The sequence below is a fragment of the Montipora capricornis genome, chromosome 2 (genome assembly GCF_036669925.1).
Source record: "Montipora capricornis isolate CH-2021 chromosome 2, ASM3666992v2, whole genome shotgun sequence".
Taxonomy (NCBI): Eukaryota; Metazoa; Cnidaria; class Anthozoa; order Scleractinia; family Acroporidae; genus Montipora; species Montipora capricornis.
The window spans coordinates 50,244,269-50,266,425 of record NC_090884.1 but is presented as its reverse complement, the minus strand read 5'-3'; the positions used below and the strand labels follow the sequence as shown (position 1 = coordinate 50,266,425).

Sequence of the window (22,157 nt, the reverse complement as noted above, 5' to 3'; positions counted from 1 at the left end):
CCGCCGAGAAACCATTTTCATCCCCTTTCAGCTAAGTCCTGTATCGTGCAGTTGCAATCTCTCCCTAAATACATCTGCAACTACACAGAAAACATCTTCCAGAACATATTCGGCAACAATTAGACACATCGTCCTCATCCAAAGCATAGGAGCACTCACCCAAATGACGCGAGGACAAACGTGGCACATCCATATCATTACACCCAAACCGCAACGAGATCTCTTTAGAACTTTCTACAGATCTGTAATCAACACAATCCCGGTCAAAAAGATCGTGACACCAAAGCATGTTTGAACCCCCCTCCCCCGTGACAATGTTGATGGCGTAAAAACTGTCGGGGTCCTGGAAAAACGCCGTTCTCTTTGCAACATTGATTAGGGGGAAGGGGTAATCTGCTACGCGGCGTGAAGTGTCCCCTTTATTTTTGTCTGAGATTGTGTGTAGCTGCGTGTCACGCGAGCTGTAGTTAGTAATTGAATGAAAAGGTCATGGGAGCTATTAATGTGAAGTGTCTTTAAAATTGGGGAGTATGCATATTATGGAAATGATTGAATTTTGCTAGATATATTTAACGAGTATGAAGAGGCCAGTAGTTCAAATAAATGAACAACTTGAGGGAAATAATTTCTCGTCAAGGAGGTCTCACTTTTAATTAGGTTAAGAGAATTTATTTACAGTTGTCAATTCTTGTAAACGTTGTTGTTAATTGTGTGCGAGGTGGAGACTTCCTAACTCGTTCTTAGATGAACACTAAAAGATCATTTCTGTTCAGACAGTTGAAAATGTAACGGTGTTGTGATACTTCTTGTGTCGAAATGGGTACATTTTGGGCACTGAGATATAATCTATGGAGAGCAGCGGTGTTCTTGGTGGAACGCAATTGAGAAGTGTGTACCTCGTGACGTTTCGCGGAATTTATACTCGGGCCTTCTTTAAAAAGGGCAGATTTTAGTAAACAGTGAAGGCACTATGAAATGAAGTTTGCTTCCGAAACTTGCAACTACGGTAAACAAGTGCCAAGTAGACGAACGATTAACAACATATAGGAAGAAAGGAACGATTAACCATTTGATAGACGAACGATTAACCATTTCATAGCGCCAGTACTGAAGAGCAGGAGGTTTAGAGTGATCGGTTTACTTGTGACGCTATTTTACATGATAGTTAAAATCGTTTATTCAGTTGAAAACTGTACAACCCTGAAAACTCTTCATGTTGCAAACAGCCAAAGTGGTTAACCGTCATTATAAATAATCCGCAATTCATAGCTGATTAATTATGCTAAAGCACGGTTAACCAATTGCAAGACTCACCATTTCACTGAAACGGGAGAAATACGCACAAAAGTGCAGTGAACTGAAACTTTCAGATGACAATTTTTGTTCAATGGCATAAACGATAGTACAACACTTCGGCTTGTTGGGAAATTACGAATGCAAATGGTTAATCGTAGGTGGTTAACCGTATTCGGTTTTATGATAAGTCTCCAGTTTGGTCCCACTGTTACGGCGAGTACACTAAAGAACCCAGGACAAAACATATGAATGTTTTAGTTGCTTATTATTATAACCGTTGTTGTAAACAGACTATAACTTTGTAACAAAACATATATTGTAGCTTAGCGGGTGAATTTCCATTGAAGTGACTAGTACAAATTACAGTACAGAGAACTCTGTTCAGTCACCATAGTTTATCCCAATGTACTCTGTTATATGCCCTGATATTGCAGTGATACGGCTTCTCTCTCGAAACTTTGAAATAATCAAAAGATAGTTCTTGGTTCTACAGAAATCGTTTGTTAATATCGTATACGACGGCCACGACTCGTAATGACAGCATCTAATCGCTTGCCATCTTCATCGCGCAATTTGGCCAAGCATCTCAGAAGTAAACGCCCCTGTCTACCTGTCAGTTTTCTCGGACGTCCGCGTTGTAAAGTTGAAGTCTTGCTTTTACAGCGGTTCAGGATTCTTTCTCGCGCTGTCGCTGGATTATTCTCCAAACAACTCCACGTGAAACATTACAATGTAGTGCCGTTTTTCGAATTGACATTCCCTTAACTTGGCTCAAATAATACACACGAGCACGTGTGTTATTATCAGTCCACCGCCGAGAAACCATTTTCCCCTTTCAGCTAAGTCCTGTATCGTGCAGTTGCAATCTCTCCCTAAATACATCTGCAACTACACAGAAAACATCTTCCAGAACATATTCGGCAACAATTAGACACATCGTCCTCATCCAAAGCATAGGAGCACTCACCCAAATGACGCGAGGACAAACGTGGCACATCCATATCATTACACCCAAACCGCAACGAGATCTCTTTAGAACTTTCTACAGATCTGTAATCAACACAATCCCGGTCAAAAAGATCGTGACACCAAAGCATGTTTGAACCCCCCTCCCCCGTGACAATGTTGATGGCGTAAAAACTGTCGGGCTCCTGGAAAAACGCCGTTCTCTTTGCAACATTGATTAGGGGGAAGGGGTAATCTGCTACGCGGCGTGAAGTGTCCCCTTTATTTTTGTCTGAGATTGTGTGTAGCTGCGTGTCACGCGAGCTGTAGTTAGTAATTGAATGAAAAGGTCATGGGAGCTATTAATGTGAAGTGTCTTTAAAACTGGGGAGTATGCATATTATGGAAATGATTGAATTTTGCTAGATATATTTAACGAGTATGAAGAGGCCAGTAGTTCAAATAAATGAACAACTTGAGGGAAATAATTTCTCGTCAAGGAGGTCTCACTTTTAATTAGGTTAAGAGAATTTATTTACAGTTGTCAATTCTTGTAAACGTTGTTGTTAATTGTGTGCGAGGTGGAGACTTCCTAACTCGTTCTTAGATGAACACTAAAAGATCATTTCTGTTCAGACAGTTGAAAATGTAACGGTGTTGTGATACTTCTTGTGTCGAAATGGGTACATTTTGGGCACTGAGATATAATCTATGGAGAGCAGCGGTGTTCTTGGTGGAACGCAATTGAGAAGTGTGTACCTCGTGACGTTTCGCGGAATTTATACTCGGGCCTTCTTTAAAAAGGGCAGATTTTAGTAAACAGTGAAGGCACTATGAAATGAAGTTTGCTTCCGAAACTTGCAACTACGGTAAACAAGTGCCAAGTAGACGAACGATTAACAACATATAGGAAGAAAGGAACGATTAACCATTTGTTAGACGAACGATTAACCATTTCATAGCGCCAGTACTGAAGAGCAGGAGGTTTAGAGTGATCGGTTTACTTGTGATGCTATTTTACATGATAGGTAAAATCGTTTATTCAGTTGAAAACTGTACAACCCTGAAAACTCTTCATGTTGCAAACAGCCAAAGTGGTTAACCGTCATTATAAATAATCCGCACTCAATAGCGGACAGATTATTCTAAAGAACGGTTAACCAATAGAAAGACTCACCATCTCACTAAAACGCGAGAAATACGCACAAAAGTGCAGTGAACTGAAACTTTGAGTTGACAATTTTTGTTCAATGGCATAAACGATAGTACAACACTTCGGCTTGTTGGGAAATTACGAATGCAAATGGTTAATCGTAGTTGGTTAACCGTATTCGGATTTATGATAAGTCGCCTGTTTGGTCCCACTGTTACGGCGCGTACACTAAAGAACACAGGACAAAACATATGAATGTTTGAGTTGCTTATGATTATAAACGTTGTTGTAAACAGACTATAACTTTGTAACAAAACATATATTGTAGCTTAGCGGGTGAATTTCCATTGAAGTGACTAGTACAAATTACAGTACAGAGAACTCTGTTCAGTCACCATAGTTTATCCCAATGTACTCTGTTATATGCCCTGATATTGCAGTGATACGGCTTCTCTCTCCAGAAACTTTGAAATAATCAAAAGATAGTTCTTGGTTCTACAGAAATCGTTTGTTAATATCGTATACGACGGCCACGACTCGTAATGACAGCATCTAATCGCTTGCCATCTTCATCGCGCAATTTGGCCAAGCATCTCAGAAGTAAACGCCCCTGTCTACCTGTCAGTTTTCTCGGACGTCCGCGTTGTAAAGTTGAAGTCTTGCTTTTACAGCGGTTCAGGATTCTTTCTCGCGCTGTCGCTGGATTATTCTCCAAACAACTCCACGTGAAACATTACAATGTAGTGCCGTTTTTCGAATTGACATTCCCTTAACTTGGCTCAAATAATACACACGAGCACGTGTGTTATTATCACTCCACCGCCGAGAAACCATTTTCATCCCCTTTCAGCTAAGTCCTGTATCGTGCAGTTGCAATCTCTCCCTAAATACATCTGCAACTACACAGAAAACATCTTCCAGAACATATTCGGCAACAATTAGACACATCGTCCTCATCCAAAGCATAGGAGCACTCACCCAAATGACGCGAGGACAAACGTGGCACATCCATATCATTACACCCAAACCGCAACGAGATCTCTTTAGAACTTTCTACAGATCTGTAATCAACACAATCCCGGTCAAAAAGATCGTGACACCAAAGCTTGTTTGAACCCCCCTCCCCCGTGACAATGTTGATGGCGTAAAAACTGTCGGGCTCCTGGAAAAACGCCGTTCTCTTTGCAACATTGATTAGGGGGAAGGGGTAATCTGCTACGCGGCGTGAAGTGTCCCCTTTATTTTTGTCTGAGATTGTGTGTAGCTGCGTGTCACGCGAGCTGTAGTTAGTAATTGAATGAAAAGGTCATGGGAGCTATTAATGTGAAGTGTCTTTAGAACTGGGGAGTATGCATATTATGGAAATGATTGAATTTTGCTAGATATATTTAACGAGTATGAAGAGGCCAGTAGTTCAAATAAATGAACAACTTGAGGGAAATAATTTCTCGTCAAGGAGGTCTCACTTTTAATTAGGTTAAGAGAATTTATTTACAGTTGTCAATTCTTGTAAACGTTGTTGTTAATTGTGTGCGAGGTGGAGACTTCCTAACTCGTTCTTAGATGAACACTAAAAGATCATTTCTGTTCAGACAGTTGAAAATGTAACGGTGTTGTGATACTTCTTGTGTCGAAATGGGTACATTTTGGGCACTGAGATATAATCTATGGAGAGCAGCGGTGTTCTTGGTGGAACGCAATTGAGAAGTGTGTACCTCGTGACGTTTCGCGGAATTTATACTCGGGCCTTCTTTAAAAAGGGCAGATTTTAGTAAACAGTGAAGGCACTATGAAATGAAGTTTGCTTCCGAAACTTGCAACTACGGTAAACAAGTGCCAAGTAGACGAACGATTAACAACATATAGGAAGAAAGGAACGATTAACCATTTGTTAGACGAACGATTAACCATTTCATAGCGCCAGTACTGAAGAGCAGGAGGTTTAGAGTGATCGGTTTACTTGTGATGCTATTTTACATGATAGGTAAAATCGTTTATTCAGTTGAAAACTGTACAACCCTGAAAACTCTTCATGTTGCAAACAGCCAAAGTGGTTAACCGTCATTATAAATAATCCGCACTCCATAGCTGATTAATTATGCTAAAGCACGGTTAACCAATTGCAAGACTCACCATTTCACTGAAACGGGAGAAATACGCACAAAAGTGCAGTGAACTGAAACTTTGAGTTGACAATTTTTGTTCAATGGCATAAACGATAGTACAACACTTCGGCTTGTTGGGAAATTACGAATGCAAATGGTTAATCGTAGTTGGTTAACCGTATTCGGATTTATGATAAGTCGCCTGTTTGGTCCCACTGTTACGGCGCGTACACTAAAGAACACAGGACAAAACATATGAATGTTTGAGTTGCTTATTATTATAAACGTTGTTGTAAACAGACTATAACTTTGTAACAAAACATATATTGTAGCTTAGCGGGTGAATTTCCATTGAAGTGACTAGTACAAATTACAGTACAGAGAACTCTGTTCAGTCACCATAGTTTATCCCAATGTACTCTGTTATATGCCCTGATATTGCAGTGATACGGCTTCTCTCTCCAGAAACTTTGAAATAATCAAAAGATAGTTCTTGGTTCTACAGAAATCGTTTGTTAATATCGTATACGACGGCCACGACTCGTAATGACAGCATCTAATCGCTTGCCATCTTCATCGCGCAATTTGGCCAAGCATCTCAGAAGTAAACGCCCCTGTCTACCTGTCAGTTTTCTCGGACGTCCGCGTTGTAAAGTTGAAGTCTTGCTTTTACAGCGGTTCAGGATTCTTTCTCGCGCTGTCGCTGGATTATTCTCCAAACAACTCCACGTGAAACATTACAATGTAGTGCCGTTTTTCGAATTGACATTCCCTTAACTTGGCTCAAATAATACACACGAGCACGTGTGTTATTATCACTCCACCGCCGAGAAACCATTTTCATCCCCTTTCAGCTAAGTCCTGTATCGTGCAGTTGCAATCTCTCCCTAAATACATCTGCAACTACACAGAAAACATCTTCCAGAACATATTCGGCAACAATTAGACACATCGTCCTCATCCAAAGCATAGGAGCACTCACCCAAATGACGCGAGGACAAACGTGGCACATCCATATCATTACACCCAAACCGCAACGAGATCTCTTTAGAACTTTCTACAGATCTGTAATCAACACAATCCCGGTCAAAAAGATCGTGACACCAAAGCTTGTTTGAACCCCCCTCCCCCGTGACAATGTTGATGGCGTAAAAACTGTCGGGCTCCTGGAAAAACGCCGTTCTCTTTGCAACATTGAATAGGGGGAAGGGGTAATCTGCTACGCAGCGTGAACTGTCCCCTTTATTTTTGTCTGAGATTGTAGACACATGTCTAGACTTGAGAACACACACAAAACTTAAAAAACCGAAGCTTACACCGGAAAAAGAAAATTTAAAGAAAAGTTGGCCGGCGACAATAAAAAGTGGACGGATTCCTCAAATGTGCAAAACCTGACTGCTATATTATCTGTTCGGGTCTATCATTTTACCAAGGAGGATTTCACAAGGATTTTATAAGGAGGACTTCATGCGGGATCTTCAGGTATAAGAATATTGGTCTTGGTGACATTCGCTTCATTCGTAAATCTCAGTCAACTAGTCCAAAATATCATTATATTGGAGCGAGAAAGCTGAATCAAGCCATATATAACTTGAAACGGCAGGTATTTTTTGCAGGTTGCAGGTTGAAATTTCATTATAACTGGAAAACCGCTGGCACTAAAAAGAAAGGTAAAGCGATAGACTTGCCGTGACTGTTACATGAAAAGCTAACCTTAGGAGCCTTAAACCTAAAAACTTTTCTTTAGGCCTAATTAGGCCTAAGTTTGGCTGTTCATTTAACAGTCACGGCAAGTCTATCGCTTTCCCTTTCTTTTTAGAGCCAGCGGTTTTCCAGTTATAATGAAATTTCAACCTCCAACCTGCAACCCGCAAGCTGAAAAAAATACCTGCCGACTTGAAATGTGGTTAAATTTTGTTAGCTGCATATAGAAACTACTGAAACGATTTAATCTTACCATTTGATGGAAATATAAAAATCGCATCGTTGTAACAGGGATCTCGTAGAAAGCCACGATGGACAGATTAAACTTGATTTCCAGGCATTTATTTCAAAGCAATGAGCGCGGGATAGCACTGCAAGCTCTCTTTCGCTTTGTAAAACTCCTGCATATAACTCACCTATAAAACCCTGTTTAACGACCACGAGGTAAATCTGTTCAAAGGTGGAGCCAGTATCAAGACAATTTAGCATCTGGATTAAGATTCAAGTCTACAAAGCATTTTTCTCCTCGCCAGTGTTTTCTTTTTACATCAAGTGCATTTAGTCATCCGGAGAAATCCTTGACTATTGCTACGTCATAGCCTCGGTTGCATATACAGAACAAAGATGGCGGATTTCAATTTAAATTTGCCTATTTTTGAAGCGTTATTGTTGGCTATTTAAAGACATTTAGTCCAAATGAGTGGTCAAGTATGACAATACAGGTAAAGAAGTTTTGATTCAGAGAAACTTTTTCTGGGCCGTACCATTTGTATACTGCTCTATTTGATTGAAAATAGAGCAGTATACAAATGGGAAGTAATTACATTACCATTAAATGTTACAATGGTGTTATGCATTATTCAAGTTATATTGCCAAAGTAGTCCTACTCGTGAAAGACAGAAAAGGGCTAACACTCGAAACGTAAGCTTTCAAATTTCTTTACAGTGATCAATTTACCATATCAACTCAGTTGATAAACCCTTTTCTTTATTTCACTTCTCCTCTCACACAGCACTACAGCTTCTTTACAAACTAAACCCCTTATCCTACATGTGAAAGGATGTTTTACTTCCATCAACTATGAACCAATATTCTTAACCCAAAAACCAAGACAACGGTTGTTTTAGACTAAACACTGCAACTAAATGATTACTCCAATCACTACAATGCGTGCCAATCCCTTACTTGAAATTTAGTGTCTGATACTTGCAGACCGCTGACTAACCCTAACTCGCAGTAAAGGCTAACCGTTTTAAAATGGTTGCTTAGACTTAAATACTGCTTCTCACTCTATTTAAAATGGGTGCTTTATAGACGTAAATACTGTTTATCAGCGCTATTTGTTGGCAGTCTGCAGTTGTCATAAATCTTCTCAAATGCTAACCGTTTCAAGTATAAGTGCGTAAACCTAATTGAGACCTTAACCAAAATTCTAAAAGGCAGGCAGTGTCTCAAACCTTACATGAAAGCTAACCATTCAAAATAAGTGCTTAATCCTAATCACTAAGCTGAGCAGTTAACCCTAGACACTAAAAATTATTGTTCACATACAATGTACCATCAGAGACAACAATCCATCATCATAATCTTAAAATGATTTCTCTAGTTTAATTTATGCATACTTCATAAAATTAATTACAGAAAGATATCCAATTATGTTAAAATGGACAGTGTTCTAAATAATTTAAACTGGTTTGAAAAAAAAAAAGAACTTCTCAAACCAGAAACAAAACTAAACCACAACATATACACATTATGAAGTATAACTAAAGAAGATTTATAGTGAATTTACAGCAAATTATGAATTAACAATAATCGTTAATTTAGAGAAGTGATCATGTTGACTAATGAACACTCCAAGCAACGGTCCACGGTTCATTAGCCGGCGCTTATCCTGAGAACAACAATAACAATTTAACTCTTTCAATCAAACAAGATGATAATAATGATATATAATTTTTAAAGCCTTAATATATTGCAAGGAACGGGTTCCCTCGAATAACTGTAATAGATAGGGCTCCCCTATATTACACTAATATGTGTACAAGTAGAAGCAAGCAAGAATTTCAATAACGTTTTTTGAAACGGTGAAAGGAGATCATTTAATTTGTAGGCCGCTAAAACTTTGTCGTATTCGAGACAGGAACGTGGGAATATATGTGATACCGTATAATACAATGCTAACAAGCCAAGCCAGTCAAGCGGACTCCCCAGACAACTTTGAAAATAAGTTAAGACGTAGTCAGTATTTTGAAATTGGGTCAGTTCACGGTTACTTTACCCTTGAAAGCAGGTTCGGTCGTTGTTTAACAGAGAAAAGTGAAGAGTTCCAGACTTTGACACCAAAGAATCTTACATTAACTAAAGCTGCTTTTCGGCGATAGACGATAGACTAGAAAAATATTTGTGTTGTTTGTCAGATGTCCAAATAGACTTGCTAATTTTCACCCTGAGTTCATGTCCAAATGCTGATTGATTGCATTTGCGTAGGTGGATTCGCCTTTGCCAAGATCATGCGCAAGAGGGAGTACTTCACAATAATCGACCCTTTTAAAGAGCGCTACGGTCCGTGCATGGGCGGACTTCTATACATTCCTGCTTTGTTGGGCGATATATTTTGGTCAGCGGCAATTCTTAACGCCCTCGGTGCCACTATCAGCGTGATAATCAACGTGGGTCGAGTTCCTTCTATCATTGCGTCATCGTTGGTGGCTGTTTTCTACACTCTTATCGGCGGACTCTATTCGGTAACTTATACAGATATCATTCAGCTTTCCTGCGTCTTCATTGGATTGGTAAGTAAAAGCAGAGGTTTCCTGTACATACCTTGTCATATTCAAAAGTATAGAAAGCTGCTAAGGTTTAAACTCAATTACATCTTTTTTCGTTCCACACCTCGCGTTATGCGTTAATACTCCGCACCTGAATCGCTTAAGAGTTTCCGAAAGTCGCCAACACGTAAAGTTTTAAATACCGTAAGAGTACATATAATCTTACGATTGTAAATAAAAAACTATGTATCTATTTTTTGACTTATCCTTTTTTAAATAAATGTATATATTGAAGTGATTCTAGCACTTAGCTGGACAATTTGACCAATTGTTTCCTTCAGACGCCTGAAAATTTCGCTCGCAACATTTAAGCGCAACATCTTGCAACATTGTTGCATGATGTTGCGACATGTGTTGAACGGGCCCGCCAAACGCACGCGACATTTTCAATATTTTCAACGTAACATGTTGATATTTATGTGCCCCTGCCCCAGGCGAGCAACAAAGTGGACCTACGTAGCGCGCACAACATCATGCAACATCCAAAATGTTGCACGAAAAATTTGACCGTTTCCAAATTTGATCCAACATCATGCAGCATGTTGCAACATATCACAACATATCGCAACAGGTTGGCCAAACGTATGCAACATGTTGTGCCCAACAATATTGCAAGATGTTGCGTTGAAATGTTGCGTGAGTTTGGCCAGGCCTTTAGAGATCGTTTCCCATACTTCTTCGTTCCCTTTTTATTTCGGTCCACGTCAATAATTAGCACACATCAAAAACACTTTCGAAAGGGGTTGCAGTAGTAAGTATGCTTGCAATATATAAAATTACAAACGTCATACTACCTCCTGTTAGACAGTTCTCTATAGGAAATCCGTGAAATCCATAAAATGCACCGTGTTCTAGAAAAATGAATTGCCCGTCCACTGCCTGGTCAAACTGGAAGTTCACGGCCAGTCAAGAAAAACTGTATTTTGGTGGATATCACGGATTTCACGGAAACTGTTGATTTTCATCTAAATTACGGTAAGCTCTTCTTTTTCAAACTGCAAATATCTTACATTGATATTAAGAATATTGCTACTGTATATGTTTCTTTCTATAAGAGATACTTACAGATAAAAAGAGACGTACTACGTTTATCTATCAAGCATTTCCGTGAAATCCGTAAAATCCACCTTGTTCTAGAAAAAGATTTGTGCGTCGACTGCCTGGTCAAACCGGAAGTTCACCGCCAGTCAAGAAAACTGTATTTGGGTGGATTTCATGGATTTCACGGACACTGCTGATTGGATATGTCAGTACTTGCGAGAAGTTGAAGTTCCATAGTTCTTTATGAGAAACTTATCTTTAGGCCACACATTATAAACAAAGCTCTATGAGATGACTTCTTTTTTTTTTTGTGAGTTGACTTGGGGATTAACTTTTTTGGTAGCCGAACTCTCACTTCCCCAAAAGGACATGTATGCATTCTTCCTGGTTGTTTGTTCGTTTGTTTGTTTGTTTCACGGCCCGTTAAGAAAACTGTATTTTGGCTGGATTGCTCGGATTTCGTGGAAGCTGTTGATTTTACATTTAAAGTACTTATCTTTGAAAACAAATAATGATAGTGATGATTGTCACTTTAAAGTTGAAGTTCCTTCTGGCCTGTTAAAAAGTTTGTCCTGTGGCCGGATGTGACAGATTTTAGCTTTCTGAACTTTGACAACACAGTTAACACTATATTATGCAACGAACCGAGAACAGTCGACACCAAGCAATCAGGTTTTCGAGTAAATAATGCTTCAGATTGCAAGATTAGATTACCAAGTGGTACTCTTTCAAACGGAATACCGTGCAAGCAATGTGCCATGGAATGCAATCTACGAACGGCGCACGCGTTACCTAGTTTCCCGAACAACGCAATCAATACCATCCCCTCCAATTGAGAAGAACAATGAACACTCTTCGCACCAATTCATAAAAAATGCTTTCCGATTTACGTATGAAGAATACTAAATACTACGTTGTGTGAAATAATTTTGAACTTGAGCATGGGATGCTTCAATAGACTTTCTTCTCTTTCAAACGGTGTCATGGAATGCAATCTACGAACATTACACTTGTTATTCAAATGACTCTTTGCGTATTTCAGATGCCCAAAAGAAAATATTTTTGGTGCACTCCTTTCATTATTTGTCATGAATTCACTTGGGTAATGAGATCAATTGAACCAGTCACTGAAAGGCAGTTTGAAACCTCAAATTAAACACTTATAAATTCCAATTTCTTTTAAATTTTATTCCTCGAAATGTTACAAGTCGATTTTGATATAAATTCAGAAGCCTCTAGAGCAAAAAAGGAACAGTCACAACATGAAAAAGACCAGATATCCTTGTCGTCAACTTAACAGTCAAGCGATAGAGAGTGCGGCCTTGAGTTATGTAAGTCCAATAATCGCGGGAAAATGTAGCATTGTGAAGGCACACTGTGTGTGCAAAGTCGACGAAGTAGGCATTCAAAGAGCTTGGAAGAACATATGTAAAACCAGGGATACTTGTGGCAAAGCAATTTGCGGTAAGGATAATAACTTGATTGATACGTATTGGTTTGCTTTTACAAAGAACGCGAATTTGCTTGAGAGTCTTACTATTCTTTTTTTTCCCTTCTTTTTTCACAGGAATAAGTGCTCAAAGCCGCAAAAAAAGACGACGAAAAAAGAAAGAAAACGAAGAGGAAGACGGTAGCGATCAAAGTGATGACAATTCATTAACTTCAAGTCAAGTGGCAAGTCCTGTAAGCGAAGAGTGGATTTCAAACTATCCTAGCGTGATAAACGATACATTTTGTCCTTCAATCAACTACTGGATTGCCTTAACAACGCCAAACGGTGCCCCTGCAAACCTTCTGATAATACAACGTTCCCTATTGGAATGCGGCGTAGAAACGGAGACACAACAGGTGCATACCCTTTATTTTCATAATGCACACCCTTCCTAGTATGCGTTTCTCGAAACTTTTTGCACGCTTAAGTGCGGTAGTTGTGCCATTGCAACATTGAAAAGTTCATCCTTTGCTGCCCCTGTTAGTCTTAATGGCAAATATCTCAGATCGATTAAGAAACTCTTCAAAAATAGAGGATTGAGAACATGACCGCGTGTGCCCCAATGAGGAAGCCCGTTTGTCAGATAAGTTGACCTTTCTGGTGAATGACATAGGAGTAGCCATGAAGAAAATGGAATACGCACTGTTCCGTGATAAAATTTACAAAAAGGTCCCAGCAGCCAAGTTCACATACGCCTACAAGTGCGAAATGCGAGCCTTTGTCAATTGTTTGGCGGCAAACGATTTTTTTAAAAGCGAGGCTACTCAGGGACATGAAAAAGGTCATTGCAATCCTTGGCGACCCCGACTGCGAAGTGATTCGACCAATTTTCATCGATTACAACCTCATTGAGATAGATGCTGGTTATTGCTGGTCGATTAAGGACAGACACTTCTTAGAGAACCCCAACCCAGAAAAAATGATTGGCATGGTCACTCCACGTGCTTTCAGCATGTACGACTCACAAAAAGGGCCTGAACCTAAATAATTCAGAGAAATTCTGGAAAACAGCCTTTCCGACAGAGAAAATTGCCGAGTTCCGCGAGGATTACTTAAAGTTGCTCAACTTCAATCAAAAGCGCCACAAGGACAGAGTCCCGTGTCTGATCGATGGCGCTATCAGCGGCAAAACCAGCCTCTTCCATCCCTTCCCCGGACTCATCCACCATTCCAACGTTGCTGCGATAACCAAACAGCCGGGGTCTTTAACGAGGCCATGATAACAAAGTCTACCGAAGTGACTTTCATAGATGAAGCGTCTACATCAACCATGGACATTGACGATTAGAAAATCTTGACCCAAGGTTGATTCACGGCACGAGATATCAAGTACCAAACAGCCAGATCGTTCATTAACCGCTGCCCTATGTTTCTAACGGCACAACAGAAATTGCAGTTTAAGCTTGAAGATCAACCGGCAATGGAACGTAGGCTGCGTAATTACACCTACAAGAGTCTGGCCATGCCCAAGAAGAGAGTCTCGGAATGGCTCAGAAAACATCCTATGGACTACATAGTGTGGGCAGTAGGGAAGGCACGCAAACCAGACGACGAGGAAGAAACGTCGGACGGCACCGAAGAAGACCGAGATTCACAGGCAGAACATCTCGATGGCACTCTTCCTGAGCTTGAGAAGGACGCCCTTAGAACAATGTCTTTTCCAGACGTGTTGCCGATTGCAGTTTATTCACCTCCACGCGAGAAAGCAACACAGAAAGAAAATGAGACAGTGATGTCTGTGGATTCAGCGCAAGAGGCCGTCGTCGGCCACCAATCGTCTAACAACATCTTAGAAAATTTGAAACGCAACATGAGCGACACACAACCCCACAGTTTAAGATATAGGCAATTAGAACACATGCTCAAAGACCGGGAACGAAAACGTGACATAGAAGAAAATGACCTGAAGACGGTGAGGCAGGAAAGGAGCAAAGAGATTCTCGGAAACCAGGGAATGGGTACTCAGAATAGCGAGCTACTACCTGCAGATCCTTACGAAGCCATGCCCAGCCCAATCCTCAAGGATTTGGAAAAATACAACGAAGAGCAAAATAGGCTCGAAGAGCTAAGACGTCGTGACAGGGCCCGCCAGACGTTTGAAGGCGAGTGGTTGATGAGGACAGAACGAGAGCTACACGAGTGCGTCCTGACGCACTCGTGCGTCCTGACGCGGGAACGAGATCCGTACATATGCGCAAACCTGCAAGCCTGTCAAGAGATATTGTGCGACAAACTCAAGGTACATCACAGCAATTTGGGGACGTACAACACGGCAGAGGCATTGGAAGGGCGGAGAAGGGTCTGCATAGAGCACGGTCTACTTCGCAAAGAAGATCAGATGTTGGTCAAGAATTTGTTGCAGCCCATGCCTCAACCTGAACTCACACCTGAAGGCGATAACACTGACGAGTAGGAACTCTTCCAAACACCAGACCCTACTGGTTCTAACCAGTTACCGGCCAGTGCCTTGTCCTCCAGCGTACCGGACGAAGAGGCGAAGAGAAGATAAATACGGAACTGAAAACCAGAACACAAAGAGACAGAAGAACTTTCTATTTAGCTATTTTCACAAGCGTAAATAGAACTCAGATTAATATCGTTTTGTTTTGTCTCTTAGCGGCTCGTGTTATCGCGAACATTGGTCTTGTGAAGAGAAATTGATTTATTTGTAGTGAAAAATGTGTCCCATTTGCGTCCAGCCACTGTCTGAAAAAGGGCTTGCCATCCTACTTTGAATTCTGGACTATTACAGCCGACTTCCGAAAAGGCAGTCTTTTAGGATGATTGGTTTGAGAGAAAGAACTTTAGTTCAGTCCTCTTCTTTAAAGAATCGGCCGACCTGCCTTTCTGAAAACGAAAATCTGGTTGTCTCAAAATAGCAGTCCATTGTCCAAATCCGTGCTTATCGATAGCCCTCTTTAGAAAATCGTCTCCATCTGTCGTAAATCTCAACGGTCGACTTTGATGGCCTTGACTAAGTAAGCGATTTGAGTGGGGCGGGGTATCGATTTTGGGTCGTGCGTGTTCTGATTGTGCACATTTAATGGCTGGCTCAAAAGTGGCTGTGGAATTTGAGCTGCCAAATCTAGTGATCACTTCCATGTCCACCTCTAAGCCTTTGGTCCCCTGTAATTTTTGAAGACGCTCGTGGGCCGTTACAGGCAACTTCGCTCGATCTCCGCTTCTAATAGTGAACTTTGGCAACGACAGAGCGATGTTTTTGGTCTTCAGACAAAACTTGGTGCTCTTTGTCGTTAAGCGCGTGAAGACTTCGCGTTTCGACGATTTGGCGATAAAGTGAAATTAATGCAGCCGTCGAGTATTTGCATGCTCGTATCTGTCAAAATTACAGGGTCAAATACGTATTTCCCGCAGTCTTAAAGGTTTTCTGATGGATGAAACCACCATTCGCCTTTTCTAAGTCATGGGACGCGATCCTTTCACTTTGATGAACAAGTAGGTGGCCAATAATTTTGTTGAAAATGTCAAGTCCGAGGGATTCACTTGCCTGGGGTCATTTTGGCACGTTTTGACGGTTTGTTCGTAGCGAGGCAAGACAAACGACACGACTTCTAAGAGTTCTTCCATGCTTGCCCAGTGATCCCTGGCCTCTAGTGATTCGACATCGAGATATTGCGTCCATTGAAATCTCATCATCTTTGCCACTGTCTTGCGCGCTCTTTTGATGTACAATTCCGTGGCAGATAATTTTCTAAGAATTCCATCCGATGCACCGTTGACCTTTCTGAAGTCGATCATGAACTCTGAAATGGCGTCTAGATTATCCAGTCTGCCGCCAGGGCCAAGTTTGCACTCTTCTTGTAAATAATCAGTAAACTTAAACAACAGGCTTGGAGAACATAGGCTAAAAAACATTACTTCGAATTTTAATTCCTCCTCTTCTTCGCAGCGAAACTTCAGAAATTTCAATTGACAATCTGCTGAGCGGGCCTATCTTTCTTGTAACCGCCGCCACTTCGATTCCAGCCAGCCAAGTCGAAAATTGCTCGCCTATTTGACTGGAAGATGAGAAGGAAGGCATTGATCTAGCGCCGGGTTTTGAACGCGTAGACGATACATCATCTCCAACTGTACTCGAGACGGACGATTTCGATGGCACTTTTGAAGAGTTTGCGGCAAGCTTCTAGTCTACGCGGGGTTTTTCTTCGAAATAAGAGGACCAACTATGCTTGTTGTTGACGTGTATTCTGCTGACCCGCGTTGGCTTTGAAATCCTTCATGTTCGCACAATTGTATCGGGCAATGGTACAAACTGTCGGCATCCTCTTTTCCTAGGTGAAGACGTTTTGGTTTAGGCAATGCGCCATCGATGTTAGACCACTCAATCTTGTTTGCTTTACTCATTTTTTCTAAGCGAGAAGAAGTGAATGCATTTAGAAGGGCGCGTTCGTTTGTCTCTTCAACAAATGCCGACATAATAACAACGGAACTAACCAATCAGAACCAGCAAGAGAAGTGTCGTACATGTTTGAATATGACGCAGCGCGACTATAAAATGTTTTGGACGATTATCATTGCACGTACTACCGTCATTGCACCCTGTACTATGACATACATATTATTGAGGTGAAAAGCGCGATCCAACGGTTCCTTAATCTACCAGCATATGAAACAGCAGCTAAAGAGAAGCAGACAAAAAGGAGAACGATAATTTTTTCTTAGAAACAGCCCAGAAAATGAGCAATGAAAGCGAAGCGCCAAACGAATCTTCCTCTTGTTGCAAAACGAAACGATAAAGCCTTTTGGCAACACACGAGTAGGAACAAATGCTCTACAACTAATGACAAAGGATTAACGCGTTATTAGGAGAAATTGATTACAAATCACAGATAAAGGTCCAATTTGTTCCGCTCGTGATTCGGAACTCGGAACAATTGGTTCCCCTTTTAGTATGTATGAAAGCACGTTCCGATTTCATCAAAAGGAACACAAAAAAACAGGAACAATCTGTTCTCGCTATTCAAGAGGGGACCGTTCCAGAATCAAGAAAAGGAACACCTTTGAAAAACAAAATGTGCTCAAAAACATCGTTAGTTAAAATGAAAGAAGCCAAAAAGCGACTAAAAGATCACTTTGTAGAACACAATCGAATGTCGAAATTTTGCTGGACGAAATAGAACACTCAACTGCAAAAAGGAAACAAAATTGAAATTTTGGAAACGTGATAGATAATTCCTGAAATTGTCCAGATAAATACAAGGATTACTTCTCCATGCATTCCGTTTATAACCAGCACTTCAAATATATACTTTCATTTCATTCAGTAACAGAATAGTTATAAGGGTTATTTTGTTCGAAACTCAAATAAAGATAAATTTTTGAAGCAGGCCGGCGTTCATGTCCAAGCCAGTGAAAAGTCTCGGGAATATTTTTTTAGCAATCGAGGATCACTGTCTTGTTCCTTTTTTTTTTGTCAGTGGATAAGTGTTCCATTCGCCATCACGAATGAAGCAGTCAGCAGCATCTCAGCAAATTCTGGCGAAGCTTGGACCGGTGAAATTCAGACCAAGAAACTTGGAATATGGATAGATTATGGGTTGTTGATAGTAAGTATATTTGAAGGATTGTACTAGTGGTATTTTCTAGAAATATAAATGGCGAAGAAGCTCGAAGAGAAACATATGCTATCGAGTCTCTTGATTTAACTATTACGTACGCATCTAAACTAAAAAAAATTGGATTGGTTGCTTTTACAGATATTTGGAGGAGTTCCGTGGCAGGCCTATTTCCAACGAGTGTTGTCATGTAAAACTGCACGAAAGGCCCAGGGACTCTCGATAGCAGCCTCTGTTGGATGCGTAGTGCTGGCAATACCAGCCGTGATCATTGGTGCCATAGGAGCCTCAACAGGTAAAACAAGCTCCTACGACACTTTTTTTTTTTCGTTGAACTACAATGCGAGTGAAATATCTGTTAAAAATTGTTTGTGCCAGTGATTCCGAGTAGAAATTAACTAAGGCAATTTCATTTTGCAAACGCTGATCGGTAAAACTCATAAGTTTGAATAATTACCAGTAAGGTCACAATATAATAAGATACTCACTAATTTTTTAGATGGAAGAAACAGTTGTATTTCAGGTATCCATTTACGATAGTCGTTAGCTTAATAGACACTAGAACCAAGTCCAGTGACAAAGAGCACGTTTCTCAGATGATTGAGTTTATCTCAATAACGAGGTCAATGAGACCAGCTCTCTTTTGCATACTCATAAATGGTTTAGTGCTAAAGCGTTGGCCATGGTTTATTCACCAGACTGGAAGAAGACGGCCTTTTATTCTGGTGTCCCCACCAATGACACTGTGACTTTTGAGAAAGCCATGGTTCTTCCCATGGTGCTTCAGTACCTCTGCCCACCTGTTGTTTCTTTTATCGGTCTTGGCGCTGTATCTGCCGCTGTTATGTCGTCCGCAGACTCCAGCATTCTATCTGCGTCCACAATATTTGCGCGCAACGTTTACAAGCACATCTTCAGACAAAAGGTGAGAGAATGAAATTTGGTCTTTCATGAAACTCATTCTACTCGATATTTATCAGCAAAGATGTTTAATATATATTGCAATCACAACTGCCAATGCACCTTGCAATATCAGAAGCTATTTTCGGCTAGATGTCAAAAACGATATTGATGAAACGTTGATAATGATGATGATAATGATGATGATGATGATGACGATGATCATTGTTAAGTTTTCTGGTAATAAACAACAATGAGAACACAAGATGGCTGATAACGCAAGGGCTGTATTAACCAAAAATACATGGTATCTTACCGCTCAGTAAGGACTGCGTGCGCGATAAAAACAAACTGTTACGCAATATAACGTATACCCTTGATGTACACTGATGATGAGGGCTGAGCCAAATATGCCTTCTAGGAGCCAATGTATGACTAATGATCCCAGGGAGGGGGGGGGGGGGGGATGTCCTATTAATGAGCTAATGATGATGTGCCGCTGGATGGGGTCGCATTTTCACGACTGGATTGACTATAATGGGCTTGTATTTTAAACAGAGTTCCCAACAGAGTTACTAGAGTGGGGTCGCAAATTGTCGGGATTTTGGGGTTAAAAAAATTCTGGCTAGTGGGATTTAAAAATGGAAAGATTCGTGGTAAAAAAAAACCTTACAGAAGGAACTGTAGCACTGTTGATTTACTATTTTACTAGTCGCATTAGATTCCGTTTTGAAATTACAATTAAATGGCTTTATGTAAGGTTTATGCATAAACAGAAAGTGACTAAGTTGGGCCGGGGTCGCTAAACTAATTACATTTACCCTAAAGTCACTAAGACGGTGTCTATAATTGGCCATAAAATAGACTATAAAGGGGTTGTAGTTCCGAGAGGCCAGCGGCACACACCCAGCCCACCGGGGTTAATGATGTCGAATGTAAGATATTTATGATCATAATAATAGTGGACAGAACCAACTTTTCATTGTGTTCAGTTTTTCTCATCATTATCTGTCGTGTTACAGTGCATTTTTTTTTATAAGTTACATATCTTTACTACACTTGTCTTGTATTTTCCAGGCTTCTGAAAAGGAAGTCATTTGGGTGATGCGCATCTCCATGGTTTTTATTTGCGCGGCCGCTACAGTCATTGCACTGTTGGTGAATTCGATTTACACTTTGTTCGCGCTTTGCAGTGACTTGGTTTACGTCATCCTGTTCCCACAATTCTGCAGCGTCATCCACATTCCAGACGCCAATATCTACGGCTCCATAATGGGCTATATCATGGGGCTTATACTTCGCGTGGGGGGAGGGGAATCGGCAATCGGCTTTCCAGCCTTAATTAAATATCCTTATTACGACGAAGAAAATAAGAAGCAACTGTTTCCGTTCAAGACCTTATCCATGATCGTGTCCTTCTTGACAATCATTTCTGTGTCTTACCTCACGAAGTACTTGTTCACGAAAGGAATTTTGTCAGAAAAGTATGATTTCCTGCATTACTTTAAACGATACGAAGTGGATAAAACAAATGCCAAGGAAAATGAAAACTACGACATGGATAGGAAAGGCATGCTGCTAAGAGAAACTCCGGGTTTCTAGAAAATGCAGACCAAGAAAACACAGACCTAGAAAATAACGTTGCCTTCGCATTGCATACTAAATTCTGACCAATTCAGTTCACTGACGAATAATATAATAATTTTTTTGCCTCTGTGATTTATGCGGATGGGCCTCAAAACCTGTGTTGAAAGATCGTTAGAAATGGTTAATTTTTAGTCTGGTAAAAAAATAATTTTTTAACCAAATCAGAATATTACTAACACCAAATCGTTATTTTCTCGGTCTGTGAGTCTGCGTTTCGTAGGACTGCGTTTTCTAGATACACGAGAGACTCCTGGTCCTCTGCCTCCTGGAGTTAAAGCAAATGTGTTTTATTAGAGAGATACAGCTACGAGTAGTTGATGTTTGTTTATCCCTGGGTTCTAGTAGTTTTGATTTTTGGTGACAAAGGGCACTTGAGTTGCAATCAATCTCTTCGAGCAGAGCCTCCTTTTTTCTTTTTCTTTACTGAGGAGCAGAAAAAAAGGCTCTGCCCGAATGGCGTCAACTCTTTGAAGCCGCCGCAGCCCGAACTTCTGGACTAGTCAATCTTGTTTTCTCTCGTCAAACCGGTTTTTCCAGTGCGAGCGTCCGTTAAGTGACAAAACCGATGGTTATAATTGAGCCCGCTGTACAATGAAAAACCAAGATGGCGGCGAGATCTGGCATATTAGGCTTGGGTTCGAGACTGTATCCTGGCAACATGCAGCGCATATTCAATAAAGACCTTACTCGATTCATGCAGAGCCTTTCTCGAGAACGCCAAAATCGAGCAAGCAAAAGAAAGGCTCGGTTAGCAGGGTGTGGGCGAACCGGTTGCTATTCATTTTAGTCGCTTTGATGTGTCTATTATTACACCTTTTTGACCGTTCAGTTGATGCAATGTTGTATAATGCCTGTTTGTCAGACAGACGCAGGCTCATTTCTAAAACATATCTTACCTTTTCGCGTACTTCAAAACGGCGGAATTGATCCACACTTTCCGCAACTGAAAAAAAATTAATTCTATCAACGCTTAGCGCAATCATTTGCAATATAAGCTCAAACTAAGGTATATGAGCTGATAGCCGAGATTGAGCAAACCAATCAGAGCACGAGAAATGCATTGACCGAGATTGAAAATTTAATCAATGTTTATATTTTCGATCGTGTCACCACGTTAAAGGTTATGTTTTTAGTAATGCTTCAAAGTTTAAGATAGTTCCAGTCCCACTCTCGCCCGAAAAACAGCCTTCCCGGGGGTTGGGCTAGAACTGGTCCTATTGCCCAGCCTCTGGGAGCCAAGCGTGTTAGGTGGCTGAATGGGTCGAATGCACGGATTCGAAATGATTCCGTCAGGAAGTGTGTGTTTTTGTTGGGATCTATTAATTTAAGAAGTCCTTAGAAGGAATGAATTTTGATCCAGTTGGGACGAAATAAGTTATTTTTACGCACTTACGGCGCAGCATCCTTTGGTTTGAACACGTAGCAAGTGAACAAGTTTTGAATATTACATTACTTCCTGAATAGTT

At 40.7% G+C, this 22,157-nt stretch overlaps 1 protein-coding gene across 3 annotated transcripts in view; it reads left to right on the top strand.

Annotated features, from left to right (window-relative positions):
* The window catches only part of LOC138025913 (high-affinity choline transporter 1-like), a 73,985-nt gene extending 52,231 nt beyond the window's left edge, over positions 1-21,754 (top strand). For 2 of the 3 annotated variants that reach the window (XM_068873073.1, XM_068873059.1), the window contains 5 exons: positions 9,695-9,999; positions 18,007-18,135; positions 18,286-18,439; positions 18,843-19,069; positions 20,122-21,754. In XM_068873073.1, coding sequence (XP_068729174.1) covers positions 9,695-9,999; positions 18,007-18,135; positions 18,286-18,439; positions 18,843-19,069; positions 20,122-20,646 — 1,340 coding nt within the window. In that variant the 3' untranslated portion in view covers positions 20,647-21,754. The remainder of the gene's footprint in view (positions 1-9,694; positions 10,000-18,006; positions 18,136-18,285; positions 18,440-18,842; positions 19,070-20,121) is intronic. The other variant, XM_068873053.1, reaches the window with a different exon arrangement.
* Positions 21,755-22,157: the final 403 nt, after the last annotated feature.